The sequence below is a fragment of the Lepisosteus platostomus genome, chromosome 2 (assembly GCF_059453375.1).
Source record: "Lepisosteus platostomus isolate fLepPlt1 chromosome 2, fLepPlt1.hap1, whole genome shotgun sequence".
Taxonomy (NCBI): domain Eukaryota; kingdom Metazoa; phylum Chordata; class Actinopteri; order Semionotiformes; family Lepisosteidae; genus Lepisosteus; species Lepisosteus platostomus.
This window is the reverse complement of record NC_142612.1, coordinates 29,962,590-29,989,437: the sequence shown is the minus strand read 5'-3', so window position 1 is coordinate 29,989,437 and position 26,848 is coordinate 29,962,590. Positions and strand designations below refer to the sequence as shown.

Below are 26,848 nucleotides of genomic sequence, written 5' to 3'. Positions count from 1 at the left end.
ACTGCCAAAGTCAATATAAAAAGTGCAAGAATGTGACGTTGTTTATATTGTCATCACATCATAGGGCTAGCGGAGATATTTTGAAACGAACAGTGCCTTTTTTTTCCACTCCCACTTCTCTCAGCTTCTGGCAAGCTTTAATTTTCTGCAGTAATTCCTGCGTAATTCTTTAAATTGATCACACAATTTGCAGCCCATATCAGCTGCATGATAATCAGCTGTCTCATACAACGGCGGAATCAAAAACAGGAAACAGTTTTTACCGAGTTGGCTGGGACTTAAAACAAGGCAGGTATGGGCTGCCTTAACACGGGTCCCTAAAAGAAAAGTGGTGTAACCCAATACACATTCAAAGGGAAACAGATGTATTTCATGATGCCAAACATGAACTGCCAGCACTCCAGCGTGGGATGAATAAATTACACTTTCAAAGGGACTTAAAGCTGCCGTTTATTCCAATGACACAAGTGATTTAGAAATATAATGACTACGGATTCCTTCATTAGGTATTAATTTATTCATTAAATATTAACTCTTGTGTTGCCTATTTGAAAGCGGTAGGTGACACGTCTTCATTTGAGCACAACAGCGAACAGCTGTGGTGTTTATTTTGGTGGTGGCTCCTCTCAGTTGGAGGGGAGGGAAATTATGCATCCCCTCACAGAAGCACTTCTGCTGGCACATTCACCACAGGACCAAGGCCTGACCGACTGAAGAGTACATTTTGCCAGAAGGCAGATCCATAGTTTCACAATACTTGCACAAAAGGTACAAAAGGAATTCTATACTCTACAACTTGCCAGCAACTAACTTTTCTTCTTATTTACTTTTCAAGAAGAAAAGCAGACAAGATAGGCATAACTGTTGGTTTAACAGTTACTTAACATGACGTTACTTCAGGTATGTTTAAAGCTACAGACATAGACTTTTGGTGGGATTCCAGCTAGCATAATAATTGGTGCAGTGCTACAAAACAGTAAACCTTTTTATCCTCTAGTTAAAGGAAGGAATACATAAGAGTGCATCAGTACAGTACCATCCCTTTGAAGCAAAAGCTGTGTTGAATAAAAGCAGCCCTTTCTTCTTTTTCTTTTTGCATTTTTACAACTGCTGCTTCCTATGGGAGCCTGCTGCATCCAGCGTGGAGAGAAGAAAATCACGGCTGGAAATCAGGTCAATGAGTCACTGGAATACAATGCAGGACAAGCGAGATGTTTCTCCATTTCTAGAGAGTAGCTGTAAATAACGTGTGCAAAACATCTGCCTCCAACCATGTAATTTGATGGACATCCAGACAGAGACCTTGGAGCTTAGAGCACATTCTGATATTGTATATAATATACCCCCTGCAAGCATTAACACCAATTTTTAAAATACGTAAGAGGTACAGGTATCTTTTATAAGCCCATATGCATGTTTTCAGTTTAAGGCACTTAAAGGGCTCTAGTTTTGCTTGCCACCTGCCTTGCATCTTTCAAGTCAAAGGCAACTGAGGGACATCTCTAACTTAATGAAAGGCCCATTGTGTTGCTTCTCTGGGAACACCTTCATGCTTGAATAAGACCATAATGACATCTGTAGTATTCAGAAAGAAGGAAGTTGTAATCAGACTTGGAAAATTACTGTGCTCAATTCACTTCACAGGTACTGAGAGATGGAAGAGAGCCTGCTCAGTGGAACAGTTCCTTTAAAACAGGCAATGTCTACCCCGGCCACCTCCTCCCTCTAAGAGTGGATGTCCAGATGAATCACCCGTCCATTCCAGAGAAATAGTTTGCTAATCATTCAGAGGGAAAAGAAAAAAAAACTTTCAAAACTTCAGTATTTTTTTAAAAAAGAGAAGCCAATATTGTAACGTTGGTCAACTTCTGAAGGGTTTTGTGGTTTTCATTTACATATAATTACACTTTAATACAAGCGTGACAAGTGCAAAGACTGTTAAGTGGCAGACAGCACAGGCTGCTCAGGACCCCCTATGATAGTGGATGACAAGATGCAGCACAAGCTCCATCTCCTGCTAATTAAACGAATCAATTAAGAGACTATTGTTGCAACTGTGTAACTGATGTTCTATAGTGGCAATAACAACCCCACAGGGAGGTCTTCTACTACATTAAAACGCTGTCCTCTACAACTCCATCTGATATCATTAGAAACACTTATTTGCCTCTTGCTGTCATGTCAGCGGAAAAGGCGAATTATGGAAATACACCGACCAGAATGGTCCCAGTATGAGACCTGGTTCAGTCCTCAACCTCAATGGAGGGCAGCCATGGAAATCCTAAAGTTCCCCAAAGTTCTTTAATGGAACAAATATATCCATCAACACAGCAACCATTTAGTCACTAGGTAAGGGTCATGAATTTGCATACTTTCCTGCTATGCCAATACAGTTTAAGAAGATAAATTATCATATTAAATTTACCCTCCTCAGCTGAACTGATTAAGTTCCAAATTGTTTCAGATGGCCGTCATTAATCCCTTCTGCAGGCCAAGTGCTTTTCCCCCAGATTTGATTGTGCTGGAGCAACAAGGTTCAAATTAAAGGCACATTAATTCTGAACTCTATTTAAGATTAATTTCCATATTAACATACATCTTTGGAAAAAGGCAAATTACAACGCAGTTAATCCACAATTTAAAAATCAGGTGATTAACTGGGGTCTAAGGTAAGATTGGAAAAGTAGCAGCTGTACTGTACTTTTTGAAATCCTGTTTGCTTTCTTCATTAGGAAATTCAATATGGCATTTTATGACATAGGTATTCTCTTTCTATTAGTTTGCATGTTTAGTTTTAAGGTAGTTTAGGTTTTAAATATATATATATATTTTACTTCTTTAGAAACACATACACATAAATGCCCTGGCAAGAAACACAACTGAACTGTCATAAATGTCAATACATTTTTTCACAGCAAAAGAGAGAAACCAGCAGATAGATTTCTCAATTTAAAACAATACCTGTGTTCCAGGAAAACACACAGGAAAGCAGGGCTTTCTGGGAAAATCCATCACCTTATACAAAGCCAAAAAACCCTAAATATTTCAAGGGCAAAGGCTGCACTCCAAGTCTCAGGAAGGCTATGTCCTGCACAACACTCATGTGTTCAGTGAGGCAACAGGCAATATTAGCATTGTCACACAACAACACTTTTGATAGACTACCTCAAGGCTGAATAGCTGGAAGGATCTCCCAGATAATCTTGAGTATCACACATAAGTTACAGTTCTTTCCACATCAGGACACCACAACAATACCCATACTACTGGCATATCCTACTTATACTTCCTACTAATAGATTAATGACAAAATTATTTAGTTCATAAGTACAGTAAACATTATAACATTATTATTATAAACAGAGAATTTTCCAGTTTCATAAGAAGGCATGCTTGAAATAATATTCTTTTTGTGTGTCTTCCTTATAGATTTATTCATTCATGTAAATGCTTCTTTCCATCACAGGGAATTAATTCCCACCAGTGTTTCAGAGGTCTGAGTGTTGTTCAACGTCCTTCAACTGGCACTGTGAAAAAAGACCGGTGATGTCTCTGTTGTTTTTTTTTTCCTGGGCTGAATTTCTCCATACCTTGCGCCTGCATGTCAGATGGCTCAGCTAACCCTTGTTTCTTATCCAAAAAAAAAAACTTGAGGCAGAACTACTGGGTTTGCTATCCAGTGTCAGTAAATCAAATGAACCATTTCATCCATGCTGATGCCCTCCTGACAGACAGCCTCACAGCACTCACGATCAGCCAGCTCCTGAAACAGCGCTGACAGGGAGGTCAGCAGAATATGTGCTAAGTAGTGCCATGCTGCTGCAGCTGCAGCTGAACTGTAACTCCAGCTGAATGGAAGTGTGCCAGGCATAAGGATAGGTACTGTGCTGGCATCGGACAGCTGCTGAGCGTACAAAGTTACCTGAAATTACAGAAGCCTGTTAGCCTGCTGCTTGTTGAATTGCATCTGTCACTTGAAGATCTGATTTATCTAATTTTCAACTAAGACAACTGAATGTAAAAAACAAATAAAGCTGTTTAAAAGGATGCGTTACATTTCCTAGAGCAGTCTGGGGCCAGATCAATCACTTCTCTTTACAGTACATGTACGAATGGTGGCTCTGTGGCTAAGGATCTGCGCCTGTGACTGGAAGGTTGCTGGTTCAAATCCTGCGGCTGGCAGAGGAATCCTACTCCGTTGGGCCCCTGAGCAAGGCCCTTAACCCCAACTGCTCCAGGGGCGCCGTACAATGGCAGACCCTGCGCTCTGACCCCAAGCTTCTCTCCCTGTCTGTGTCTCCTTGGAGAAAAAAGCTGGGGTATGTGAAAAGACGAATTCCTAATGCAAGAAATTGTATAGGGCTAATAAAGAAACATTACATTATAAAAGAATGTGTTGGAAACAAGGATCGTTGGACGAAAAGGCCTCATCAGTTAGCACAAGCAATTCAGAACTGAAAGCTGTATTCAAATCACAGCCTCATGTAATGCGACTTGGCTTTTTTTTTTTACAAGACATCCTATACAACTCACTAGTAATTCCTTTAAAATGCAGTCAAAGGGCATACAAGATTATTTTCCTTTGCCTGTGTGAAGAGATTCTTCAGTAATTTTAAAATATTTTTTTCTAGTGGTGCAGCATGAGTAGAAGTACCAGCAGAAAACGTCGGAAAAATTCTAAGCATTTTAAATCTCTTAGTCTGCAAACGCTTTTGCATGTAATTTATTTACTATCGCAACACAGAGGATCCATGGTTTATTTTTTAATGCTGGTTGCCCAACTTTTTTAAATGAAAAGTGTCTACAACGAATAATCAAAAACAAATTTAGTTCACTTACCACTGTGCCCAAATACTGAAGACTTATCTCTCCTCCTGCGGTGCGGGAAAGGCACTAGAAATTGTAAGAAAGAAGGATAAGTCAACACGAACAAGTTGTAATTAAATGAAATTCATAAAAGCAAAAAACGTTCCTTCTACCTTTCAAACACCTAAAAAAGCAGTCCCTTTCAGATTGATTATTAAATTGAAATTAGCCCAAACTATGATATGCACTCTAGCTTAAGAAAGTATTTTGTGTTTTCCCATTTAAATTACTTATATCATGAGAAGTTGAAAATGCCCAATTTCATTATATTTATACACCCAGAATTCATTCTGCAGATTGATTTTCACACTGTTATGCCTTTAGACTTAACTAAACAGTTTTGTTTCTATAAATTTTTTTGTTTAGAGTTTTGGCCTTGAAACAGTTCAGTAGGGCTATGGAGCTATGATCTGGACTTGCGTCTTTGTACTGATTTTGGGAAGTCTTGAAATTAAAGGCACAGAAGCAATTACACTCGTTAAGAGCACCTTTACTTTATGCAAATATATCTTACATGTTGTATACAACAGTAACATCAAGTTCACTCGCTCATACAGATGCAAAGAGGAAGAAAGAAAAGGTTTAATTAGAGACAGCAGATAAACGTTCATATTAAGTTTCATTTGTTATAAGATGTTAAAGGTCTCTTTAGTCAGCAGAGAAAGAAAATAACCACTGACAGTGTCCTCAGCCTCAGCCCTTGTTAGATCACAATAGTTATCAGGAAAGCAGGTCAGGATCTGTCACAATAATCAGAGCTCTTCACAGAAGAAAGAAAGAAGGATTTGCCTGACACATTACAACAATAATGATTAATGGGGTAATGAAAATGAGTGAAATTAATTCATATAAATTGTGGCAGTTTAATTCTCATAAAAGAAATGTGGACACACATCTCCTCAAAAACTTAAATCAGTTTTCTGGGAAATCGGAGGAATGAACTGTCTCCCTCCTTCTTTCTGAGGAAGCTGTCCGTGCTCGATGCCAAAACAAATGAACCAAGAAATCGACACGTGATTACCTCAATTTGCAGACAGCAGCAAGATCTTAGCCCCTGTGCCTTCCCCCAAATGTTTGCAAAGATAAGCGAACAATCAACTATTGTGTAATTAGAATGTGAAAGCAGCAGCTGAACCTCTTGTGACTGCACTGTCCCATTCCTGCTCACCTGCAACTTTCTCAGCTCTGTTCACCACAGCAAGCCTTTGCCTAAGCAAACATGCTAAAATCACAATGGTGTGCTTTTCCATAATCCAAAACTCCATTACCATAAGCTGTTTTGTTCCAGTACCACAATAACATTAAGTGGAGTGTGCCATTTTTTCTATTAGACATTATTCTTCATATACAGTAACCACGTCAGAGTGAGGTACAGGCCAAATCCTTCAAAAAGAAAAAATCTACTCAATAGAACTTCTTGTTAAGATCTACTGTGTATTGTGGGTTGAGTATAGCAAAAGAATGCCTCTGGGCTGCATATCAGTAAGTCAAGCAAAGATTCTCCCAGATTTAATCATTAGCAGAAAATATTTCAGCCCCAAAGACTGTACTACGCTTGTGGAAAACATGCCTAAAACCGAGGATATTAGCTTCCCTAGAAACACATTCACTGAGTGAGTGCCTCCACATTTCAGGTAACAGTGTTGTAATAATCTGCCAGGAAGGTCTGAAGAGCAAAGAACTGAAAATATTAAAGCAAGTGAGGAGACATCTGAACAAATATGAATTAACTGCATCTGCTGAGAAAGGCAGGGAGAGACAGACACCACATTTTCAGTCAATTAAATATACAATCACACCACTGTTTATTGCAGGTAACTAAAATGTTTACTGTTAAGTGTAAAAGGCTGAATACAGATTTGGTGCATTGTTGAATAAATCAATTTTAAAGATGTTTGTTTTTTACAAAAATACCTATTTAAGAAAATCGAAGACAATACATACAGTACAACAAATATAAGATATCAAGATGAGAATATATTCTGATATTTAAATCATTTTTCATAGTGTGACATATTTACATTTTCATGTTTATCATGCTTGTACAAGGCACATTACATCCAAAAAAATGACAAAAAAACCTTTATTCCTTCAGATATAAATGTTTGGTCTAGGGAAATGTCACAGCAGCTTAAAAAAACATGTTTTGAGATATTGTAAAGAAAGAACTAGGACTTGCATCAAGGAAAGGTTATGCAGCTCAACAGTTTCAGGGTTGTGCAATTCAGAATGCACAGAAAAGACCACAGACTTCATTATTGTAAGCCTGGTGCAGTTGTACAACCACACAAACTACTATTGAAAACACAAGATTGCCTCTGGCAAGGCTACCACTTATCTAAGACTAAAGCAAAAGCTCACTATACCTCTCCTGGAAACAGCTATGGCCCCCAAGATAAACTGGCTATGACCTCTGCATACCCTGAGTCACATTCAAGAAAAACAGAGACTGCTACATTTCCTGGGGAGAGATTCAGTATCTGATTGAAGACTTAAATGTCACAGAAGATACTGTTCTTCACATACAGTGTATATACAGTACATAATCACAATAGATATTATACTGGATAACAAATTAAGAAATGAGGAGCTATTGTGATACACATTATCAGTGAACCTTATTTAACAACATCAATAAACAGAATTTGACTTATCTAAGTGCTAATTCATTTTCACTTACTGCATTTATCTGAGCAGAGACGCACTATTTTTTGTGGGGCAAAGGTAAGCAGTATTTATAAACGGGCCATTTAGACATCTTTACCGTAAACCTTTAAAAATCTTTATGATGAACCTACTTTAATAGTGGTCTTTATTTTCTACAGCATCATTCACAACTTCACATCCAGTCTAGGTACTGTAAAATGAACCAAAACAGATGAAAAATCATCTGAGAGATTTTTTAATAGTTAAAGGACATTGAAACAAGTAACATATGGTCATGCGTTTTAGCATTGGATAAAACCTAAGCAGTTGACTTCTGAACATGCTGTGAGGATAACATAGCTGGATACACCAGCAAAAACTGCACTAGAATAATGAAGCTCAGAAAAGACAATCAAAAGTTTTGCTGCTTCAAATTTAGAGCGATATGAATGGTTTTGAGCATACATTTTTTTAATCTGCTTTTTTTCATATCTAAGCAGCGTGACAAGGCAGAAGTAATTCATGTATACATACAGAATATACAGAGTGACACAGACCACTTAAACTAAACCTATGAAAAATCTGACCCAGTAGTAACTTACAGAACCTAAAATAATGGAACAATAAACAAAGCCTTGGGTGCTTTGAGCCTTCACAACTTTGTTTTGTAGGGACACCAATTGATTTGAACAAATTATTCATAAAACAATCATGTAAATTACAAGAAATACAATTCAGGGGATGAATTAGTGATGTGTTAGTGGCCTGCCATGGTGGCCCACTTCTGAAACTTCACTCCTAACAGAAAGCATGCACACCAGATAATTGGGGAACAGTTTTTAATTCTCTTTTACTTATTTTGATAGAGTTGCTGCTTGGTCAGTTACTCTAAATTTGATCTTACAACCTACTTGTGTATTTGGTTACTGCAGATTATATAGTTATATATTTGCTATACTCATTTACATAATCTAGTGCCCACTCTTTGACAACTGCTTGTATTTGCAAAGTTAAGGTCAAGCGCCATAGCTTTGGACAGTTCTACAGACAGCAAGCGCTTAAGTTTTTCTATTTTTTCTCTTACTGTATTATTTTTGCCTCTCATTACAATTCAACATGATTTTTTTCCACAATCAAACTGTGGATGCAAGTTCATATATATGACTCAACTTTAGCTAAGTTACGAGAAAAGTAACCACCAATGTTTGTTACCTCTGTCAGGAACATGACGATTGGAATGTATCCCACCAATTTAAAAATAAGCAGCTTTGACATAGAAATAATAGATGTACCATAGCAAGGACAAAATGGAGCCAACCCAAAGTGATCAGCACTGGGAACCAAGACGTTTTGTTTTATACAAGTCATCAAAGATAAAGGCCTATTAATTTAGACCATTGAGTAATTCAGACCACAGGCACCATAATGTTAAGAAAAACTAATGAACTTCACATTTGTTAGGTGCCTAATGTAAATAAGAGTGGCACAGCATAAGTACAATATTTATATACTCTATTGTTGGCAAATGGGTTATCATCAAGCTGTCTTAATGGGTCAAAGGAGTGGCCTCATTCAGGATCCAGAAAGAACATTGCCCTTTACATAAAGTATATTGTGGTATCTAGTAAAAATCAGGTGGCGATATTAAGCATGCAAGTTAAGAAAAAGATAGCTACTGTACAACACAAAAATATTAAATTCAGACGTTTAGATTATTCAGTTTTAACTGCTTTCACAATGATTAATTTTATTATTTTTCTATTGTAGTATGATGTGCACTGAAACTCTTGTAATGCAAAGTTCCCACAGAAACAAAAAAATAATTCATTACTCAGATTGACTATTCCAATAGTCTCTCCCTTCATGATTATGAGCACAAATCTGTTGTGATATGGTAACTAACATATGGAGACACCTTCTGCAGAAGGCATCACTGCTTTGTGAGAAAACCTGACATGGTTGATATTGTTGATTAGCCATCAGAACAAAAAAAAAACAATCATTCCAGAAATGTACATTTGACATGTAAATTAATGCAAGGAAACAGGACTTGCTGTTCTTTTCCATCTCAGTTTGGCATAACTAACATTACCAACCAGTGAAAAACCAATTTCTTCAGAATTTTCAGATAATTAATTTAAGGTTGCTGTCTTACAGAAGTAACAAATTACCAGGGTTTTTATTCTAAGAATCAGGTCACCAAAGTTGAATATGTTTTTTAAATGAAGACACAGAGCTCAGATACATAAAATTATCTCTAATTTCACTTCAAACAGCTGGTGAAGTATTGTGACCCGAATATGTAGGTCTTTCTACCACCTGAAGGTTAAGAATAATTGACAAGGGTTGCTATTACTCAAACCCTGTTATATCTAATGGTATATGAAGGACACAAATTTGGAATAAAAAACAGATTGAAGAACATTACATTTTGATATCTATCCAGTTGTTCACAATTTGTACACTCTCAATGTTTAAAAGATAATGCACAAGATTTGCTATTAACAAACTACAGCAGTAAAAGTAATTTGTTACGCTTTTTTTTTTCCCATTGTCCCCCCAACCTTGAATTGGATGAAGCAGTTAGAAAATGGATGGATGGATTGTTTCCATTGAAATTACATGGCTTCACCTTTAATACTGTATGTTATCCGGACCTGAAGAAAGAACAATACATAAAAATGTCTGCTGGTCCTTCTGCGGAAACTACTAGAAATTTGTGGTGACACAATTAAGTTTAAAAGTTGAAACTCTGTCCTCATGATGACGTTAACATATCCTATTATTTTACTGCAACTGAGAAAAAAAATAGAAAAATTGCTACTTTGACCTAAATGGCATGAACATTGGAGGTTTTATATATTTAAATCACATATAAGCCTTACTGCAGTGGGGTGTTATGTTCAATGCATACCTGCTTCGTGAGTCAAAATATGGTTTGAATGTTGAAGCTTAATAGCCACAGTCAGACATATTCTCCTACTTAACTGCAATCAAGTATTTCTCATTACACGACAAGGGTTTCGTGTGACACTGCACCCAATTTTTCTGCTACGCTGTCCCAGATTAGTTCCACTTAGTTGGGTACCAATGACCTATTCAATGTAAAATGCAGTGGGCTACAATCAGTAGACTACTACAGCTTTTCAACGGATGACTAACTTCAGAGGAACCAAAATTACAAGGCGGAAAAAACAAAACAGAGGTAATGTTCATGCAGAAGCGTTGTGCAATTATGATTTAAGAGCTCCAGAGGAAACCATGAGGCAGATTTTAGATGCCTACAGAGGTTGCATTTTTCTTTTCCTCAGTCTGTTATTTTAAATGCATTGCTTTTTAACTTTAAAATGCTTCTGTGCTGGATAATACAAGTAAATCATAATCATCCTCAAAGGATGGATGTAATATGCACCACGTAACTAAAAACCATATACTGAATATAGTACATATAATCAAAGACAAATGCATTTGCTACATATAATCAAAGACAAAAAATGTGTGCTGTTTTGCACAAATTCCTGCAAAATATAAAGGTAACTGAAGGGTGCAAAACGCTTTGGACAGCTGTGGATGAGCTGTTTGCATTCTTACCTTTTGCCTGGACAACAACAGTACCACTCTGTATCCTGGCCTGACCTGTCAGATCTCAAACGTAAGCCTATGTCTAATAATAATAAACTTTTTTTATACAGTACCTTTAAAGGTGGCTTCTCAAAGTGCTTTACAGAATGACAACAACAATAAAAAATACAAAAGATATGCACAATGAAAATGCTCAATGAGATGAGACAGCAGATGGAGGTACTGAATACAGTAGGAGCAGAAGGGGTAAATAACAGAACCAGTTAAGTAAAGGCCCTTCTAAAGAACAAGGCTTTGGGTCTATATTTGAAGGAGTTTAAAATAGAAGCTGACTCGGTGATATCCTTAAGGATAGAATTCCAGATCTTTGGGGCATATCAGGAGAAGGCCCTGTCACCCATTGACCATAGGTCTGGTCATTACTAAGATCAAAGACCTCCAGGGACAATCAGTTTGCTGTTGTAATTGATCAGTGGATCAGTAGGTGGCACTCATGTTAGAACCAGAAACTCTAAAACCAATGCCGCAGTATAGTGATTAGGAGCACCCTGCTGCAGGAGGTGCTGTACTTTGGATTAAAAGTTAATCTATGATTCTGACTAGGGGTGTTACCCACTGAACCCATGCAAAATTCCTCTCTGGGCTTGCACAGTCTGGCCTCCCTAATTTTGCCATGAATTCAACTGGTAAAGCAATTGTTAATCTAATGTGCAGTATATTGGGGATGTTAAAGCACAATGGCTGCTGTTTGTCACCCAGGTGAGCTCTGAACCTCAGTGTTGGATAAAGTGGCTCTGCTTCCTATACAGAACATAAAGACCTTTGGGATAATTTGGGATGACAAATGTTATATAAGTGCATTTAATTATTATAATTAAACTATGACAATGTTCCTCATTCTTTGATGAAACCGGATCAATGTGCTTCCCAGCTTCCCAGCTAGGACAGCTTTCAGATCCACCTCCATAACTTTTCAACTGAATTTACATCAAGTCACCGCGATGGCAAGACCAACTTTGATTGCTTTCCTCTTTGGGAATTCGTGGTTGACTTGTATGGTTTAATAACTGTTTTGCTGAAAAAATGAGGGCTTAGACAGACGAAACTACCCTAGGTATCATTTTAGCTAGTAGTGTGTTTCGGTGCTTTGCTGCTTTTAAGCTCCCTTCAATTATTCATAGGTTTCCAGTTCCTGAAGAGCTAAATCGGATCCACACAATGATGGAATTGTCATCACGCTTGACAGCAGGAATGGGAAACTTGTCACTGTAGGGCATCTTCATTCTGTTACCTATCAGTTTTAGGCCCTGATTCTGAAGCACTTCAATTTCTGACTTCTCAGACCGTACATACCTAAGTATGGTGTCAAAGAACTCAGGCTTGTTGTTGTGTGTTTTGACAAATATTTTGTTCTCAGTTTTGTGTATTTTACTGAGAAAAGACCAAATTGGATGAATCTCTTCTTGTTTAAGTTTAATTGCCCTGTTCCAGAATCCCATCCAGGGTTAATCCAGCTTTTCACCCATCGCTTGCCGGGATAGGCTCCAGCTCCCCTGCGACCCTGAACTGGATGAAGCAGTTAGAAAATAGATGGATGTCCTGTCCTGTAAAGTTATTATTATCAAAATTATAATTATTCTGTTGTTCCATCCAACTTAGGTTTAATGGATCCACCAAAATCGCTCGTTCATGGCTTAATCTCCCAGGCAAAGCTGTAACTGTTCTCTTTTTAAATAATTTTTCTTAATGTAAAAATGTACAGACTACAACTGTGATCAATCTCACACTGTCATTAACTTTTGCTACCAACTACACTGCATTCTGCTTAATGGCATCCTTTTTTATTGTTATCAACAATATATCAAAACTCAATATGATATAACGGCAAATCACTCAATGCATGCTACTACTATGCATCCTTACTTATTTTTTAACCTGTATTTCAATGTTTTTTGTTTAATTTAGTCTGTGTATTATTGAAAATTATATATATGCCCAGATAAAGGCACCTGATAAGCATATGAATAACAATAAATTTAGATTAACCATATTTCTTTAGCTAATGACTGCCTTATTAATTGTACAACCTAAAACATAAAGGTGTTCTTTACGTTTTCTAATTCTGTAAGTAATATGATTGTTCATGAATCTCTTTGGTTAGGTCTCTTTGACTAAATCTCAATGTTTTGTGTCATTTTCAGTTTTATGCAAAAGTTTAATTTTAACATGGCCTAATTACATGTTTTGTTGATTTTCTTAATGAAAAGAAGTTAACACAACCTCCGCAGCAAACAAACTTAAACTTGACATATTTCTGCAAATTTTAATGCACAGTTACTATTTATTTGCTAAATTTAACAGACTGAAAAAAATAAAACAGTAAATGTGGCATATACAACAGTTTGATCCACTCAGAATTTAATTGACTCGTTAGGCCTTAATCTAAGTCAGGTGATGACAATTCCAGAGCTTCATTAATTCTCTGACTCTTCAAACCTCTCAGGATGTTGTGCTTACACTCATCAACCACGGACTCCTCTAAGCAGCTGACTAAGGATGAGAAAATAAAGATAACTGACTCTTCCGAAGCAGGGAAAGGCTATAAAAAGATATCTAAACACTTCCTGCTTGCAATTTCCCTGTCATAAATGTCATTAAGAAATGGAAGTTAAGGGAAACTTTTGAAGACAAGACAAGATCTGGAAAACCAAGAAGAATCTCTGATAGAACTGCTCGTAGACTGGTGAGGAATGTAAAGCAAAACCCTCATATCACTGCAAAGGACCTGCAGGAAGGTTTAGCTGGCACAGGAGTGCCAAGTGCTGGTGGTCTGATGAAGTAAAAATTGAACTATTTGGCTATAATCACCAAAGGTACGTTTGGAGAAAAAAAGGAGAAGCATTTGAAGAAAAGAACACCTTGCCAACTGTTAAGAATGGGGGTGGATCTATTATGCTTTGGGGTTGTGTGGCAGCCAGTGGCAGAAAAATATTGTGCGGGTAGATGGAAGAATGGAAGTATCAAATTCTGGAATTCAGTCAGTGAAGAAAGAAGGGTTCTGCAAAGAAGAGTGGAAATAATTCGTAAAGCAAGAATAGGAAGATTGTTAGCTAGCTACAAGAAGTGTTTGAAGGCTGTGATTTCTGCCAAAGGTGGTGTTACTAAGTACTGACTGATAGGGTCCCCAAACTTTTGAAAATGCCACATTTACTGTTTTAGTTTTTTTAAATCTGTTAAATTCAGCAAATAAATAGTAACGGTGCATTAAATTTTGCAGACATATGTTGAGGTTAAGTTTGCTCACTGCAGAGGTTGTTAACTTCTTTTCACTTAGAAAATCAACAAAACATGTAATTTGGCCAGGGGTGCCCAAACGTTTGCATACAACCGTACAACTCACCTACTACTTAACTACACTAACTATACTGAGCATAAAGAAATCATTCCAGTCTTACTTTGTTTCTTAGTAAGTAGCTAAGTAAACTAGGATAAAGATGACAGCTACAAAAATATTTAGACAATAAAAAATAATCTTAATAAATGCAGTAATAGAATCTGTTTGATCGGTTTTATGTTATTTTAAAAGATACTCTACTTCAGTTCTGTAGTGTAGACAATTTATTTGTGTAGAAAACATGCAATAATTCCAAAAAGAAAAGAGGGCTTAATGTTCAATTCTATACTGCTTCAACATATTTCTGTTTGGAGGTAATTTTACAAATTCAACTAAACCAATCTGAGCACCATCAGGAATGTGTCCACCTGGGAGAGATGGATAATGACAAGAGCTGGCATATACAGGCTAGAAAAAAGACCAGTTTTGTCAGGAAGCTTTCCGTTCACAGCTGTGAAGCTGTGGAACAGTGAGGTGATTTGATTCTTATTTACAGATTATACAGAATACACACATTATATGAACCAAAATAAATTATATATATATATTTAGAGTCACATAGGTCATGCTTTTGGAAAATGTGAAGCCTTTCATGAATAAATAGGAAAATATTCTCACTGTTTATGATAATCAATACAGGAGAGTGAGTTTTCAGTGCCGGCTATTTGACCACAGCAAGTAATTTTACTGGTGTTTGTATCAGCAAGATAATCTGTAGCAATGCTGTGTGAACCTCATCTGACTGCCCTGAATTCAAAAAGAATCAAAGTAATGTCACATTCCAGAAGGAAAAAGTGTATAAAGTCAAAGTTAGAAATAATTCTTCAGTTACACTTCATGTAGCCTGAAGGATGAATATCTAAAAGAAACCGAAAAGGAATGCAAAAATCAAATTTGCAAAAACTTGTTAAAGAATACACAACACAAATACAAGATTTTAGATGGGTATCGTTTTCGATTATTTTACAAAGAGTGCTAAAAATGTAAAGGGTGGTTGATCAGCAGTATGACATTTCCTCCTCTGCACAGGGAAACAATAAAACAAAGGCAAAGTAAATGCAACTTTTCACCGAACTTTCAATTTCCAATTTAGACAGAGAATAACAAAAGTATTCATCTTTTTTTTTCAATAAATCTTAAAATATTGAATGACAAATACATATTGAGCAATTCTGTTAATCTGGACAAAAACATTAAAATTCAAAGGGAAATATAGCTAGCTATGGACCATACACTTCTAGACAGGGAAGATTTTATTGTTTCATATACTTTTATTTATTAATTACCACTTGGAAGGACTGTATTCTATAGGGATAATAGGGTCAGTTTGCAAACTGCATTCAGTATCAAACAAATACTGTCATGTACATGGTAGAAATGATAGATAGTAAAATCTGCCTTTTTTAGTAAATATTTCCGATACCTGAAAACAATGAAAGCTAAAACTATGACTTATAACTAACTTGTAACTAACAGAAAAATCAGCAAGAAAGTAGCTGGCTTTCTAAAAGCTGGTACAAGGAGAAAAAAAATACACAAAGCTATTATTTAGCCCCAGTTACTGTACCTGCAATTCATGCTTTATTTTGATGTTTGTTCTTAACAGAACCTTCTTTTTTTCTAATATCAGTGTTCTATACTGAACACACTGCATTTGTTGTCCCTCGTTTCTTCAGCCAGTCATAATAAAAGCTGTTTCTGCACACTCCCCATATATGCAATTTGAACTCTTGTGCAAAATATGACCCCAAAGATACTGAATTCAAAATGTGTTGCCAGAGAGTTTCGAACAGAATTGAGGGCAACTAACAAAACAAGATGTTCTATCTCGAGCCAAAGCTTTCTGCTATCTCCAACCTTTAACGGAAGTGAAGAAGCTGTTACTCAAGCGTTAAAACAGCTTAAGTGTAAAATTATTTAAGCTCAGAGAGCAAAGATCCAAACATTTAGGTTGATAAAATCATCTGACAATTTATTAGAAGAAGTAACAATTAATGATCTTTAATGCCTCATTTGGTTTTAACTCATTTCTTCTGTGTGCACACTGTATAAATGAAGTGCCACAAATTTCCCTGGTGGCACCACAAGGGCACATGAAAGAGGAGGAATATTTTCTTCAACGACACTGAGTGGGGGAAAAGTTTTAAAAAAAAAGACCTAGATGAATTTATGAATGTTTAATATAAACGACAGATTAATGAAATGTGTTACGAAAAGTGTGACTCCTTAAATCTTAATTTTAAATTGGAAAATGTCTTCTGAGTAAGGGTTATGTGATAACACTTTTCACTGTGGGGAAAAAAAACAAGCAAAATAGCTACAGAATATTCAGAGAACACAGGCAATTGGCCTGTCAGGCAAATAGAGTTTTTTTTCTTGTTTATTTAAAGTTTTTTTTTGTACCTGCATAGTCCTCTGGGTGCCGTTGATACTGACAGGTAACAAAGCAGACGCCAGGTTCCACTCACTGGTCACGTCCAAGCTCTTCACTCCCATCTCCACCTGCAGCGACGAGCAGACAAGACTGTTACTGAGCAGACAGACAAAAAACAGATCTCAAGTTCATCGCTCGCGTACCATGCGGCAGCCATTTTAAACAGATGGCGCCCAAACAACCTGTCATGTTTACCGCTGCTGCCATAAAAGACAAGAGTCCAACAACATGGTCTTCCGAGCGCCCCTGGGGAGTGGCAGGAGACCTGCGAACAGCTGCCGGTGGGAACTCAGGGTTTCAGGCAGTGCCGCGCGGCGCACAAAACAGCCATCCAAACTCCTCTACCTATCCGGACATGCTACATTTACTGCAATTAAACAAGCACGCCATTTGAATATCCGGTGACACTTTGCAACCTGCTCAACGGGGCCTGCATATAATCTCGTCCCCACGGAGTAAGGAAGAAATTGTCCATGTCACTATTAATGAAGGAATTTGCATTGTTATCTTAATTAAGGGGAAATAATGAAGCCCACTTCTGAATTAGTTAATCGACAAAAACTTGTACAAATGTGTTTGCATGGCCTATATGCATGGCCTTCTGATAATGTATATTCTACTAGGGTACCAGGGTTACATCAAGTGGAGGATGCTACTTTATAATAAGAAGACATGTCGGTACAGTTTTTTTAGCTTTTCAGGACTCAAGATGTTTTTTTGACCCCCACCTCAGCCCCCCCAACTCCCTTTTAGCCACATCAGAAAATGGCTTAAAAAGAGACAAGTGGACAGGTTAACTCCAGTCCTCTGTTGTACCGATTTATGGTGCTTCAAACCTCATCACAACTTGACCATGTTAAAAATGTAATCCCACCTGGGTTCTTTTAAAATACATAGTCGTTGAGGGGACTATTATCAGAAGTAAAGAGTTATCAAATAGGAAGGATCATTGTTTTTTGACCTGAAGAGAAATGTTGAGTGGATGGATGTGTGCCGAAGTGGTGTGCAACTCGACAGCTTCCAAAGTACTGCACAACACGGGGATCTCAAGTGTTCTATGAATTATTAATTTGGCCAGGAAGACCTGAGTGAGAAGATGGTAAAGAACAGGGGCACAGATGATAGTAAACAGGCCTTGCACCAGACAGCAATTTTGGAATTAGCTCTTGAGAGGCTCCAAAGCAGACATATTAACCCTCCAGACCACCATATGAAACACTCTGGACTTTACAACAAACCTGTTTTTAATGCTACAATTATTTTTTAATCAAAAAAGGAAAATGTCTGGTGAAAAATTAGGTCTGGTGAAAGGTGATACTACTGATACAAAGTTACTTGCTACATTTTCTACTAAATGTTAGTGCAAAATAATCACTACACAGTATAATTGAAAAATACTATATATTTCTGTAGTTATTTTCTGAAGTGAATTGTGTTCATCTTCAGTCATGGGATTTTTTATCCTTCTGTTAACATATCCCTTAGACATTTTTGACAAACAGTTTATTTTTTAGATTGATTACTCATTCTATTAATTGCACTAAGGTGAATCTTTACTTAAGCAGAACTAACATAAGTGTCCTGCCTGAATGAAAGTTCAATGCTGTAGTACAAAGACCACAAACAGACCATAGACAGAATAATTTGGTAGGATGTAGTGGGAAAAAATGATAAAAATGATTCATATTTTAATTATATATTTTCATTTCATTTATTAATGAAGAAGTGAGGGTTTTGCATTATCTTACACTACAAAAAACATTCCTCCCTCCTCTTAAAACCAAAATGTGTGCAGCACAAATGTAAATTTTACAAAGAGACAACAAGTTAGTAGTATGACCAACCACATGATTCTGATAAGATATGCTAACCATATAACCATTTGAGCTGTTTTGTGTGGTTTTATATAAAAGAAGCACAACAACTGTATTAACAGCTTATTGTACCAATGTAAAACAATTTGTATATAAAAGACACATTTTATGGTTAAACACTTAAATGGTTCAATCGGAAACAACAATCAAAAGAGACTTGTGGCCTATAAAATGTATGCAATATTCAACATCTTCATACCTGCCCTCTTGCTATGAAGTATAATCCATGTCTTGTCTTTATGTAAAAAGGACACTTCTGGCTCAGAAAAAAAACACGAGAGCTACGGTCCCCAGAATTATAGTTTAAAGACATGGAGAGTCTGTTTGTTCATCTCATTTTATCTAAACTGTTCTCACAGTGCAAATTAATGACTTCAGTCTGTAAGAAAGATAATTTTTCCATAGCAACATAAACTGTATCACATCCTGTCATTTCAAAAGCGCTGATGCTATGGAGAACATATTAAATTGAGCAGGTTAATGGGAGAGGTTAATGGGAGAGCTGCTAGTGTCACAGGCAGCTTTCCATGCCTTACCTGGCTCAACAGTCGTTAGACTTTCCTGACCCGGGAACAAGTTCAATTTTCCAGAAATAACTGTTTACGCTTCAATGACCGCTTAGCGCCTGTTTTTATATCAGAATGGGCAATCGGACTCTTAGATAACGGTTTGAAAAACACTGGGACCACAATACAAAGTGGAAGTGGAAACTTTACTGTAAAAGTGGAGGGGACAATAGCTGTTCTCCACCCTGGCAAGTATGCAGGAAAGAAAACAACCAGAAAAAAAAAAACTAATTACCAGCAGACCATTAAACTTGGCGCAGTGCACTGGCTCACCTACACAGCAAATTGAAAAGGATACAAAAGGCTTTGAAGGCAATGCTATATTAATCTTTGAAAATATTTAAAATAGGTTTACAGTGTGATCCATGTGCTTTATAGAAATTAATGGGAAGTCAGATTCAGCATATTTCTTGTCTGAAAAGTAGAAATTACACCAGGATAATAAGACTACCATATACGGGGGGGAAAAAAGAAAGACGTACTAAATGGAATTCAAGTCAAAACAAAGAATCATATATATATATGCTTCATTTCTTTTTTCTGTTATCTTTTTTTTTGTGAAACTGCCACATGGATTAATACAGCACAGCTGTATGGGGCAAAGGGACATACTGGATGAAATGGCTGTCTCTCTGAGAAATCAAGAAACACTTCTTGATTTGCAACTAAAAAAAATTTCGTTCTAAGTCACATACTGTAGGAAAACATTTTACAGGAAATACTAAATGCTGAATGGAGTAAAGATCTCTTGTATTATGCAGAGCAGTTTCACTAGTCTTTTTCTTTCTTGTGTAGTACTGAAATAAAATTGCTGAGTTCATACCATGAAGACAAAAACTATGTCAGTCACAGTTCAGCCTCACTAGTCAGTCTTTTTTTATCTTGTAGCAGGACATTCCTCTGTGTTGTGGGGAGAACTGCAAAACCTTGAGACAAGCAAGAAATGATCCCTCATAATTATTTCTAAACTTGACATTAAGATTCAATTAAAAGTGATTTGTTCATTTTTTATTAATGTTTATTATGATGTCGATCTTGTCACCGTTTTTTGTATTTTGTGGATCTGCTTTAATCTACAGTGAATGTACAATAAAGCCTTCTATTTTTCCTCCTGGTCAAGGGATTTAATTTTCTGCATTTTAAGTCAGTATAACAAGCCATGCCTTATGCAAAGCTTTAAACATATATAAACAAGAACATTAAACTAGAAGGCAATTTCAGTGTGGGGATTTTTTTTTCTTTGTAACCAACACAATCATCTCATTCAAATTAGGTGCTTAAACAAGCACTAATTTCAGCGAGCCAGTATAAAAATTTTAAACTAGAATCCCAATTATGATGGGCTGTGCTGTCAGGTTTACTTTTTATTTAAACTTATTTCTGAACTGCGCTTATGGGAACACATTGGATTATAGCAGAGTAAATCACCTAAAAATGGATCCAATTCAAAGGCATAAGAAAAAATCCTAATTTCATTCAAAACCTGACATCTCTGCTTCAAGAATTTTTATGTTTAAGAGATCACTCCCTGACACCAGCAGATATCATTATTTGCTGATGAAACCTGGCAGCCAGAAAGAGATGTTTTCGATGTGAAGCCAGTTGTATAAATACCAGATCTCACTGTCAAAAAGGAGCTCAACTTCAAAACAACAGCAGAACTGTGAACCTTACAGAACCTTTCAAGAGATGCCTGTTTGAAGTCCTGGCATTTCGCGTTATGGGTGAATGAAATAAGAATTCTATTGCAACAAACGATCATCAGACCCATATGATTCCCTAATTAAACCCATGTGTGGCACTTGCACCAAGAGGTTTTTCCCACCAAAAGCCTACGGGAGATGTACCCGGTCAAGAGCACAAGTTGCATGTGTAAAAACATTCAGCCGCAAAATGACACAAATCCTGCAAGATCATGACATATGAAGGAAAGAGAGGCCTGAGTTTTGGAAGTACAACTGAATGGTGTTTCACCAGTGTCAATGATACCCTTTTTATGGCTTTGAATTATTTTAAAGTTTGAACTGATTCACCAAGACATAGGAATAAAATCGCCCTGCTGGCACAAGTAAAGATTTGAATTTTTTATGTTCCCATTCTGCGTAAAAAAGGTTTCGAGTTGAGGGGGAGGTCAGGCACCCATTTCTTTTTATTTCATGTGAGTGGTAAAGAATTATACGAAATGATCCTTTCTGGACTGGTTCTCCTAATGCAACTCGGCACTGTTAAACAAGTAGTACACGTTAAAGGTCAAGGACCGAAGAGCAGGGCATCAGGAGGTGAACACGGAGAAAAGAAACAAAACAGAAAAATTTCATATTTTGAAAGTATACATGGAATCTCGAAGCACAAGAGGAATGGAGGCGAACATTAAAAAAAACAATCATTCTGCATTAAAATATCAAACCATGAATTTCAGATGCCAAAAACCATATATGCACATACGCACAGGTGCGCACACAAACAAAATAACAAAACAGGACAAGGGAGAGAATGTTAGCACTTTGAGCTGCAGCCTTACAAAATAATCTTCTTATGTAAAGGCCATTGTTTTTTAATGTGGAAGGAGAAACCATGAAGGAACTAATAAAGGCAGAGGTAGTGAAACAGGGGTCATAATGTCTCCGCAATTGGAAGAAACGAGATGAACAAGATCAAAGAGACAGTACAGCTGCTTCTCGGGGGGGATTAAACCCCTTTCTGTTTGCATTTTCCTGCTGTTTCCATTGCAGCCCCTTACGAGCCTCCTCACCGCGATCAACCTTGGCTTGTTAGGACAACAGCAACAACAAACAGAATACAGAAATATGTGTAAATTCACTTGCTGCAAACCCACCTTGACTTTGCAATGAAGTTTTGCTCAGAAAGCCAACAACAAAATTCATACAAATAATCCGGAATAAAACAATCAAAGTTTACTTTAACTTTACAGAACAGAAGACTTTGGCAATCCACTATGAATAATAACTATTTCTGTAGCACAGTAAGATAATCACCGTTCTGGTGTAGAGACAGCACAGTGCTTTTCATAGGCTAAAGTCCTTTGAAATACTGCAAATTGCAACTATTGATGAAACAACTGAGTCCACAAAGTGTTGCACCACAATTTAAAATGATATAAATAAACATTTTAATTAAGATTATAGAATAAACAACACCTGCTTATTTTGGTGTCTGTAGCACTAGCAAAATATGAGGTGTTAATACATTATGTTGTCAGGTGTTTCATGATCTAAGGTAGCAATACACATTGTGATTCATTCCCAGTTTTTAACAGTCACCTACAGAGACTTAGCAACACTATCCTGTATGAAACATCCTAAAACTATATGTGAAACTGAAAGCAGAATGGTGAATTCCTCTTCTAAAGGCACATGCTGTGGAAATCAATGGCATAGCAAAACCATTTTAATAACATGCAACATAAGACTGCCTGAATGTAGGATAAGGCCAAACAGTGGGAAATTCTGCCATAGAGGGCATAAGTATACATGGAGGAAGATGGGGTAAGTGGAAACTGTACGAAAGTGGATTTAGAACTAAGAACAGGAGGCACATTTTGCACAAAGAGTGGTGGGAGACTGAAACAAGCCACAGCCATTGTCTACTAACTACCAAATAGGCTAGATGAGCTGAATGGCCTCCTTTTGTTTGCAACCTTTCTTATATTTTTTAAGTGTGGGACAGCAGATCAGATCATATGTGTCCAGACCTGAACACAATGTTTTAACGCTCCCCATAAAAGTACTGATTAGTCTATACCAGTGGTGGGAAGGCTTGTACCACTTTAGGGAAAACTATTAACATGATACATAATATATACATACTGTATACATATTATACAAGTACAGGTGTACAATGTTTCATTCTTCAGTCTTCATTGCTAATATTATATGAATATTAATGCCAGTAATATTTGCCCTGAAGTGCTGAAAACTTAATTGTTTTGACATGGGCACTGTCAGATATACAGTAGCTATACTATTTCCTACCAACTCTTTAATTCACATCTCCAGGGCATAACTTGGAAGCAAAATTTAAAAAAATTCAGCAAAAAAATTCGAAATAAAACAAAAATATCATTCAGAAAATATGAAAAGCTTTGTTTTCCCACAGTTGTATGAGTATATAATAATCACTTGAAAACTGAGATGAATTTATTTTCCCATTGTATTTCTCTTAGCAGCTGTCCAAACACCCTTAAAGAGTCTGCATCACATGAAATATTGTTATAAAGATAATATCATTCTTTAAGGGTGGCATGGTTATGCAGTGGTTAAGATTGCTGCCTCTCAGTGCTTGTGCCCCGTGTTCAACTCCAGACCTGGGCTGCTAACTGGAGTCTGAATGTTCACCTCATGTTCACATGGGTTTTCACCGGGTGATCCTACATACTAGTAGGTTAATTGGCTTCAGGGGAAAATGGCCAAAATCTTTTTTAAAAAATCTACTCAGAATTTTCAATGACCAAGTTGTCCTCCAAAACTCAGCTGCTGGGCAAGAGAGACATTGGTCAGAGAAATAGTCAAGGGGCCAAAAGCTACCCTCAAAGACTTAAAATGTCTCATAAATGAGTAGGAAGAACTGTGAGGCAGTCAGCAATAGTCCAGGTACTCTCCAAATCTGGGCTGTAGAGTGGCAAGGAAAGTCCCGTCTTGAATATGCAAAAAGCATGTAGGAACAATGATGTGGAAAAATGTTTTGTGATCTGATGAGACCAAAATTGAGTTATGCGACCTTTATGCCGAATGTTATGTCTGGAGAAACACCTTTTACAAAACACCATCCGCACTCTGAAGCATAGCAGTGGCAGCATAATGTTGTGGGGTTGCTTTTCATCAGTAAGGAATGATAGATAGATACTTTATTGATCCCGTGAGGGAAATTGCAGAAAAATTGCAGACAACTCTGGTTGGCTTGTCTAAACAGAGGGCAGAATGCATATCCTGGACAGGCAGATCCTGGACAAAATGTGGAACAGTCTGCAAAAGATCTGAAACTGGGATGGAGATTTTTATTTCAACATCACAATGACCCCATACACAAAGACAAGGTGAACCATGAATGCCTTAAAAAGAAGAAGGTGCAAGTCCTTGAGTGTCAAAGTCCAGACTTAAATCCCATAGAAAATCAGTGTCAGGAACTGAAGACTGCTTTACACCACTGCTCCCCCTGTAACCTGCAACAGCTAGAGCACTTTTGCAATGAAGAGTCGGTGAAAATAAAACCTGCAAGAAGTGAAAAGCTAGTTGCAACATTCTGCCGAAGACTTGAGACTGTAATTGCAGATATTGAACGTTTCAGGTCTCAGGGGGGTGAATACTTGTCCAAGCTGTATTTTTCAGTTTTCCATGTTTCATAAACTTTTCTTCCACATAAAAAATGATTATGCCCCCTCAATATGTTAAGGGTGGTTTTCTTAATCATACAAAATAATCCTGCGCAAAAGTGTGGCAATTAGAGGTTGTAACACAGCAGAATGTGGTAGAGATCCAAGGGGGGCCAATACTTTCTACACCCACTGCAATGGGTAAATCACTGACACAAACTACTAATCAGTAATAAATTCAGTAAGAAATATTAAATAATTCCTTGCTTTTATGTAGCAATTCCAAAGGACCCCAAGGTGTTGTACATACAGGAAGGGGGAGCCCAGTTCATCCACCATGAAGTACCCACCCACCTGGTGACATGCTGCTGCCCCTTGGCAACACTAATCTAATCAGCATGGCCAAATAGAAAGACATGAACACAATTGTGTGAATTTAGCTTATTCTTTACTAGAAACCAATGAAAGTACTTACTGATTAATTCTGCTAAATTTGAATAAAAAAGTGTCCCTTCAAATCAGAATATCAAATTATTTGCCCTACCAGTGCATACTATATATGCATGTTGAGGCAGGAATGGAAATTTCAGAAAGTCAGTATTAATCTGTTACAGTTTTGGAATCCAGTGCTGCTACCTGAGCCAGATCTCACTGGCCTCTATTTTCAAAGCATTTTGAAATTCATAAATTCAGTATCACTGAAGTTTTATCCATAAAGGAATATGATGCAAAACAACTAGAAAGCAACCATTATCAGTTTATTTGGGCCATTTTATAGTTGCAGTACTTATAATGTAAAATTGTTTTATGATATGTGTGTACTAATATTCTCGCATCACTGCAAGTTAAAACATTTTACAGAACACAAGAATACATTACATATTGGAAAGTCCAAGAGAGATAGAAAGGAATATTGCAATGGAGGCTAAACCAATAAAAAGTACTTTCAGTACTGCAACACCGAAAGAACTATTCAAGATGAAAAAAATGTGTACTAGACAATTATAGTAAACTTCTAGATGATTAAAGGGAAATGGCAGATGGAATAAATAAACTTTTTTCTAAGGTATTCACTAAGGAAGTCAACAACATACCTCAGGATGGTGTAAGAAGTTCTTTATTGAACACGATTAGAATTGAAGAGGCAGAGGTGTTTCAGGTACTAGAGGGATTTGAGATAAGTCCTCAGGGTCTAGTGGTATCTTACCAAGGTAACAAGAGATCTTGTTCAGAAACCATTGGTGCAACTCATACAACAGTTCCTCAAGACTGCGATAGTATACTGAATGGACTGGAGAATTGCTGACATAGTGCCTATACATAAGAAGGGTGACAAAACTAACACAGGTAATTATAGACCAATAAATCTGACTTTGTTAGAACAAAATCAAATGAAAACCAACTATATATAGGAACTTACATCCTTGGGAATGCTCCACGTGGATTTATAAAAGGTACATCTATACTAACCAACTTGTTAAGAGTTTTCTGAACAAGCAACAACAATAATAGACACACATAAAGCATAAAAGATTAATTCTCAGTTAACAAGTGGTTGGTAATCAGAGAAGTGAATATAATTAGATTGATGACAGGTTAATTAGGGAGATGTAATAAGTGGAGTACCACAGGGATCTGTACTAAGACCACTGTGCTTCTTAATTTATATTAATGATCTAGACTAAATGAAGTAAACGAATCAAGTTTGCACAATTCCAAATTAGAAGGTTTAGCAAACATTATACAAGCACTAAATGAAATTCAAAAAGATTTAGATAAAATTAAAGACCTGAAAAAAATCTGTCATTTAATAGCATTTAATACATACAAATGCAAAGGTTTGCATGAAGGAAGTAAAAACAAAACTAAATACACCAAATGGAAAGCACTGAGATAGAAGTGTCTATGAAAAAGTATAGCGTTGACAAGTTGTTTACATCTTCCTGACAATGTGGGGATTCAATTAGAATTACTATATAGCACGGAATTTAGTCTTTATTTAAGTTTAAGTATGTTATTTTTAAATTTTATAATTAATTAGTTTGGCCTTTGTTAAAATAGTGTACAACCTTGGTCATTACAGAACAAAAAAATATACTGCTGGAATCCTTACAGAGAAGAATCATCAGATGCATTTTGGGACTTAAGAGAATAGCC

General features: G+C 36.8%; 1 protein-coding gene across 5 annotated transcripts in view; it reads right to left on the bottom strand.

Annotated features, from left to right (window-relative positions):
* Nucleotides 1–26,848, bottom strand: part of pcca (propionyl-CoA carboxylase subunit alpha) — a 189,861-nt gene that overhangs the window by 36,584 nt on the left and 126,429 nt on the right. For all 5 annotated transcript variants that reach the window (XM_088604503.1, XM_088604512.1, XM_088604486.1 and 2 more), the window contains 2 exons: nt 16,892–16,990; nt 4,840–4,893 (listed from right to left, as the gene is read on the bottom strand). In XM_088604503.1, coding sequence (XP_088460629.1) covers nt 4,840–4,893; nt 16,892–16,990 — 153 coding nt within the window. The remainder of the gene's footprint in view (nt 1–4,839; nt 4,894–16,891; nt 16,991–26,848) is intronic.